This window comes from Rhinopithecus bieti, unplaced genomic scaffold, assembly GCF_001698545.2.
Source record: "Rhinopithecus bieti isolate Rb0 unplaced genomic scaffold, ASM169854v2 scaffold_50922, whole genome shotgun sequence".
In the NCBI taxonomy this organism is placed as follows: Eukaryota; Metazoa; Chordata; class Mammalia; order Primates; family Cercopithecidae; genus Rhinopithecus; species Rhinopithecus bieti.
The window spans coordinates 1,006,098-1,012,756 of record NW_016820247.1 but is presented as its reverse complement, the minus strand read 5'-3'; the positions used below and the strand labels follow the sequence as shown (position 1 = coordinate 1,012,756).

Below are 6,659 nucleotides of genomic sequence, written 5' to 3'. Positions count from 1 at the left end.
ACTCTTGTTGCCCAGGCTGGAGTGCAATGGCGCGATCTCGGCTCACTGCAACGTCTACCTCCCGGGTTCAAGCGATTCTCCTGCCTCAGTCTCCCTAGTAGCTGGGATTACAGGCACCTGCCACCCCACCCAGCTAATTTTTTGTATTTTTAGTAGAGACAGGGTTCCACTATTTCACTATGTTGGCCAGGCTGGTCTCGAACTCCTGACCTCAGGCGATCCACCCACCTTGACCTCCCAAAGCTCTGGGATTACAGTCATGAGCCACCACGCCCAGCCCGTGTAACTCTATCTTAGGGAATAATTATATACTTTTTAAATTAAAAAAAAAAAATTATATCAGAATTGTAATTTATGATATTAACAAATAGTTTTGTGTAATGCTTTCTATGTATATTTGTGTAATGGGTATACGAGACGATAATAACTTGAGAAGACCTTTGAATATTTCTTGGGAGGCATTTTGTATTTTGAGAGTATTTTTTTTTTATTTTTTTATTTTTTTTGAGACGGAGTCTCGCTTTGTCACCCAGGCTGGAGTGCAGTGGCCGGATCTTAGCTCACTGCAAACTGCACCTCCTGGGTTCATGCCGTTCTCCTGCCTCAGCCTCCCGAGTAGCTGGGACTACAGGTGCCCGCCACCTCGCCCGGCTAGTTTTTTGTATTTTTTTTAGTAGAGACGGGGTTTCACCGTGTTAGCCAGGATGGTCTCGATCTCCTGACCTTGTGATCCGCCCGTCTCGGCCTCCCAAAGTGCTGGGATTACAGGCTTGAGCCACCGCGCCCAGCCGAGAGTATTTTAAACTTGTTCTTTAAGTCTTTGTATGATTGTTCTTAATAAAGTAATAGTTTCTGGGACAATGCAATATCTAAAGCCAAAGAGGATAGATTTTCTAAAGAAACATATTAATATGGCTTCTGAGAACCTAAGCAGAAAACCACAGGTGTGATATCTAGAAGACCAAGTCCAAGTTTTATTGTCTTAAATAAAATTTGTATGAATTGGTTAAAATCTTAGACTGTCAATTTTTTCTTCTCTGAGATGGGTTATATTATACCTGTCCTACCTCCAAGATTAGATTATTCAGTGGTTGTGAATATACTTGCAAAGATTAAAAAAATATGAATATCATCTGTATTCTTTCCATATGGAATAAATTGAATTCCAAAATTTCATCTGTGCTCTCCTTTCCGAAATATCAAGCTCCCTTAAACTAGAAATACTTTAATTGGACCCAATCGAATTTATCCTTTCGATATTATATCAGAAATGGATATTATTGAATTAACATTGATATAATATCAATTCTAATAGAAAATGTTTTCATGTTAAAGCCCTTTATTGCTTTGGCACCTTTTTTTTTGAGACAGGGTCTCACTCTGTCACCCAGGCTGGAGTACAGTGGCACAATCATGACTCTCTGCAGCCTCAACCTCCCAGGCTCAAGTAATTCTCCCACTTCAGCCCCTCAGTAGCTGGGATTACAGGTGTGCGCCACCACACCCAGCTAAGTTTTGTACTTTTTTAGTAGAGACGGGATTTTCCCATGTGGGCTCAAATCCACTGACTTCGGCCTCCCAAAATGCTGGGACTATAGGCCTGTGAGCCACCACACACAGCCTTTGGTGCTTTTAATATGTAAACTCAGCAGGTACAATGTCACAACATGTTAATTGTCTTTATCCAAAAGGAAAATAAAATTTCTCTTACCTTTCACCAACCAGGAAGTTTCAACTTAGAGCCAAGCACCTCTCCACAGAGACAAAAGACATGATGGTCACATTTCAAAGATGTTTCCAAGACTCCCAAGAGATATATTCCTAGGATACAAAACTGGCAAGAGGTTTATTTAGATTTTAAAAGATTCCCAGCTGGCCGGGCGTGGTGGCTTATGCCTGTAATCCCAACACTTTGGGAGGCCAAGCGGGGTGGATCACTTGAGGTCAGGAGTTCGAGACCAGCCTGGCCAAAATGGTGAAACCCCTCTCTACTAAAATACAAAATTAGCCTGGCATGGTGGCAGGTGCCTGTAAGTCCAGCCACTTGGGAGGCTGAGGCAGGAGAATCACTTGAACCCATGAGGGAGAGGCTGCAGTGGGCCGAGATTGCACCACTGCATTCCAACCTAGGTGACAGAAAGAGACACTGTCTCAAAAGAAAAAAGAAAAAAAAAAAGGATCCCATACATCTCAGACAGAGAAAGGATTTACAGTGACAAGTTTTCTAAAGGAAATGCCGAAAGAAAATTAGGGGAAGTTCTTTGTCATCAGAGTACATTTTATAGTTTTTTATATTTATATTTATACTTGCACATATAAACTAAAACATTTCTTTTCTTCTTTTATTTCTAGGCTCCACTTAACACTCCTGTAACAGAAGATAGATTTGGAATTTTAACAGAGAAATACAGAATTCCTGTGCCAATTCTTCCAGGTAAGGTATAGTGAATATTCATAGAACTATGGAATTCCACAGCTGGAAGGAACTACATTTCATCTGGCAAAATTTCCTCCTTTTGCAGATGAGACCTAAGGCCCAGATATTTGAAGGATTTACTCAAAGCTATACAGCTAGCTGGTGGGAAAGCAGGGCTAGAACTCAGTTCTTTTGTCTTCCAGTCTAGCAGAATTGAGATAGCCTTGTAAGCCAAGCAGGAATTTCTAACTTAGTGCTTTAATGTTGTTTATAATGTAATAAATTAGAACTCTAGGCCAAAATTGTAGAAAATAAGTTGAAGGTGTGACCATCAATATAGCACTTATGTAGAAATACATACTGATTTGAGATTTTAAAGTATTTATGTTTTTGTAATGTCTTATCAATAAAAAGTCAGATTTATAAATTAAGCATATATTTATAGGGCTTCCAATGAATAATCATGGCAATTACATTGTACGCTTGGGACATTTAGTGAGCTGGATGGGCGAACAAGCAGAAGCCCTTGGTGTTGAAGTTTACCCTGGTTATGCAGCTGCTGAGGTTTGTATAGTTTTATTTTGTTTTTAATATTTATAGGAACTCCTTTTTTAATAAGTGGACAATTTTGCAAAGTTGAAGAAATAAGTATTTTTTAAAAGTCAGAGGATTTTAGAATTATAAGATTAGAAGGAATCTTTAAAATATCTAATCCAAAGAGTACTGGAATTCCTCATGTTGTACCCCCATCAAGTGATTGTCCAACTTATGATTGATCACCATAAGGTATGAAAAATTGTGGATTGTTGGTAATCTCTTCCTTATTTTGAACAGAACTTATCTACAGTTTTATACTATCCAGAACAAATCTATGCCCTCTTCCAAGGACAACTTTCTAAATATAATTATTCCCTGCTCTCTCTTCCTCCCTATCTTTACTCTGGAATTTTTTTTCCCCAGTGTAGGGGTGGTATAGGAGTTAAGAGAAAGGTTTGTCTCTGCCCTCTGAAGGTTCACCAGAAATGAACTGACAATAGAGAGAGTAATAGGAGAAAAAGCATACAGATTTATTTAATATGCATAAGCACAAGAGAATGATGACCCGATAACCCAGTGAGGTCCAAATGCTTATCTACCCTTCATCAGAGGGGAAGGGGAAATTGGGTGTTCAGCAATCTTGAAAGGAAGTGAATGCACTTCAATTAGGGAGAATGAATGCACCCAAGACACAGAAATTAACTTGTAAATGATTCTCTTTGGAATTTGAATTCGCCTGAGAGGCAAGCATGATCTTATGAAAAAGTGTTTGTCTAGGTATAGTTGCTTTCTTCTGTTTTCTTTTCTGCAATAGATATTAATAGTAAGATTTCAGGAATGGGATGGAAGACCATGTGTTCTCTTTGGCAGGTCCAGTCTTAAGGTAGAGAATGGAATATCAGAGAAGAGCCGCATCCAGTGCTTTAGAAGAGATAGGGTTGAAAGACAGGAGGAGGGGAAGGTCAGAGACACCCTGAAGTTTCTGCTTTGGTTTAGCATGCCAGAGTGGCATATTTTAGCCTATCGTTTTCTGAGCCCCAGTAGCAGAAAGGTGTGATACCCTTCCTCACCCATCGTAAAGGTCACAGCTGACACTCCTGTAACAAAAGACAGGGTAACAAGAAAAACATAACAAATGTATTTAATCAAAGTTTTACACAATATGAAATCCTTCAGAAATAAAGGCCCCAAAGACCCAGGGGAGACCATTTTTATGCTTCAGTACAGTAAGAATGGACAGCCATGTGGAAATGTGGAAATGTGATTAGACAGAAGGGTATGATCTAACAGTAGTAGACTGAGAGAGGAAGCCAGGCAAGGCCTGTCTATTCACATTCTCTTTGGCCTTTCTGTGTAGCATTTCTTCCTCTGAGGTACGGCTGGAGCAGAAATCCTCTGGAATGAGAGTTTTCAAGGGGAAAGGGAGAAGTAAGAAAATAACCTTTCTAGGTTTTATGGCCTGTATTAAGGGAGAGGAGTTCTAGTTTCTATGACTCACCTTGAGGAAGAGGAATCCTGGTTTCTGTGACTTGCTTTAGGGGAGAAAGAGGAATGGGAGAAGGTAAGAAAGACCTTGTTTCTGAGGTCTTCCACTCTTCCTTCAGTTCCAGGTACTTAGCATAGGGGCTGAGTACCAAGGGAAAACATCCCCCTTTCCCTCTGAAGGTTCATAGAAAAATCAGCTCACAAGAGGCAGGTTAGTAGGAGAAAAGGCATACAGGTTGATCAGCGTGCATGAAGAGAATATTACAGAGTGATTACCCTACCACACAACGGGGTACAGTTATATGCCTTTCTTGGTAGGGGAACTGGAGTTGGGGAAGTATGGATGACTTTAGGGGGATAGTAAATGATTTTTAGGGGAATTCAATGGGCTTGAAGAATATACAGTGACCTGGGACAAAGTCTCTTGAGCCTGCAGAGGAGACAATGGTTTCTGACAGAAGCCTGTCCAAGTTTATTGACAGACTTCAGTCATTCTTCCTGCAGTATGAGTTCAGTTCATGAAAACTCAGGAAAGGGACCAGAAGTAATTGTTTGCTTCTTTGGTAGGCCCGTGTTTTAGGAAGATAAGGGAACTTCAGAGAACAACTTCATCCTGTGTTTTGGGAGAGAGGATTAAGAGACAGGGACAGTTGCCCTGGGAAGGTCAGAGAGACATTGAAGCTTCTTCAGTTCAGCATGTCAAAGCACCATATTTTGGGATATCAGTTTCTGAGCCTCAACTTCAGTATGCCAGGGTGCCATACTTTTTAGGATATTATCTTCTGAGCCCCAACGCTAGCTAGCTTAAATATTCTCAGTACTGAGCCCCAACACTAGCTTAAATATTCTCAGTTATTTCAGCCATGACGGTACATAATTTGAGTTTTGAGTTCTTTCAGTATTCTTGCTGTCCACTTCTGAATGGATCCTCTTTTTATCCCCTTTACAAAGTGGCACCCAGAATGAATAAACCACTTCATGTCTAGTGTAGAACTGTTATCTTCTCCATTCTAGAAACTGGTCTTCCATTGATTCCCTCAAAATAATTACTTTTTTGGCAACCACATCACACTGTTGATTCTTATTATGTATTACTGGGGAAATTATTAAAAATAAAATCTCGGCCGGGCGTGGTGGCTCGCACCTGTAATCCCAGCACTTTGGGAGGCCAAGGTGGGCGGGTCACGAGGTCAGGAGATCGAGACCCTCCTGGCTAACACAGTGAAACCCCGTCTCTACTAAAAATACAAAAAATTAGCCGGACATGGCGGCCCATGCCTGTAATCCCAGCTACTTGGGAGGCTGAGGCAGGAGAATTGCTTGAACCCAGGAGCCGAAGGTTGCAATGAGCCGAGATCACGCCACTGCACTCTAGCCTGGGCGACAGAGCGAGACTCCGTCTCAAAAAATAAAAAATAAAATCTCCTAGGACCCAGAAGAATTCTCTTCATAAATTATAAAAAAGAACGAAACAGGCTGGGCGCGGTGGCTCACGCCACCCAGCACTTTGGGAGGCCGAGGTGGGCGGATCACGAGGTCAAGAGATCGAGACCATCCTGGCCAACATGATGAAACCTGGTCTTTACTGAAAATACAAAAATTACCTGGGCGTGGTGGTGGGCGCCTGTAGTCCCAGCTACTCGGGAAGCTGAGGCAGAAGAATCACTTGAACCAAGGAGGCGGAGGTTTCAGTGAGCTGAGATCACGCCACTGCACTCCAGCCTGGCAACAGAGCGAGACTCCATCTCAAACAAACAAACAAAAAAAGGCCGGGCGCGGTGGCTCATGCCTGTAATCCCAGCAATTTGGGAGGCCGAGGCGGGCGGATCACGAGGTCAGGAGATCAAGACCATCCTGGTCAACATGGTGAAACACCATCTCTACTAAAAATACAAAAAATTAGCTGGGCATGGTGGTGGGCGCCTGTAGTCCCAGCTACTAGGGAGGCTGAGGCAGGAGAATGGCGTGAACCTGGGAGGTGGAGCTTGCAGTGAGCCTAGATCACGCCACTGCACTCCAGCCTGGGCGACAGAGCGAGACTCCCGTCTCAAAAAAAAGAACGAAACAGTTTTATTCTTGAATTAGCCTTAAACCAAGACTGTGATGCCTATCACAGGCCAAGACAGAAATCTCACCCTTTTAAATAGCCAGGCAGATACAATCCATTCATTGCATGCATGTTAACTGTCTTTACTCAAAGGAAAATAAAATGTTTTGGTTT

General features: G+C 42.0%; 1 protein-coding gene across 2 annotated transcripts in view; it reads left to right on the top strand.

Annotated features, from left to right (window-relative positions):
• ETFDH (electron transfer flavoprotein dehydrogenase) overlaps window positions 1-6,659 on the top strand; it is a 42,647-nt gene that overhangs the window by 14,617 nt on the left and 21,371 nt on the right. Inside the window, exons 4-5 of one of the 2 annotated variants that reach the window (XR_001882894.1) lie at window positions 2,353-2,434; window positions 2,862-2,980. Coding sequence is in view for 1 of the 2 variants with exons in the window: in XM_017859703.1 (XP_017715192.1) it covers window positions 2,353-2,434; window positions 2,862-2,984 (205 nt within the window). In the remaining variant the exon portion in view is untranslated. Of the gene's footprint in view, window positions 1-2,352; window positions 2,435-2,861; window positions 2,985-6,659 lie in introns of both variants that reach the window. The other variant, XM_017859703.1, reaches the window with a different exon arrangement.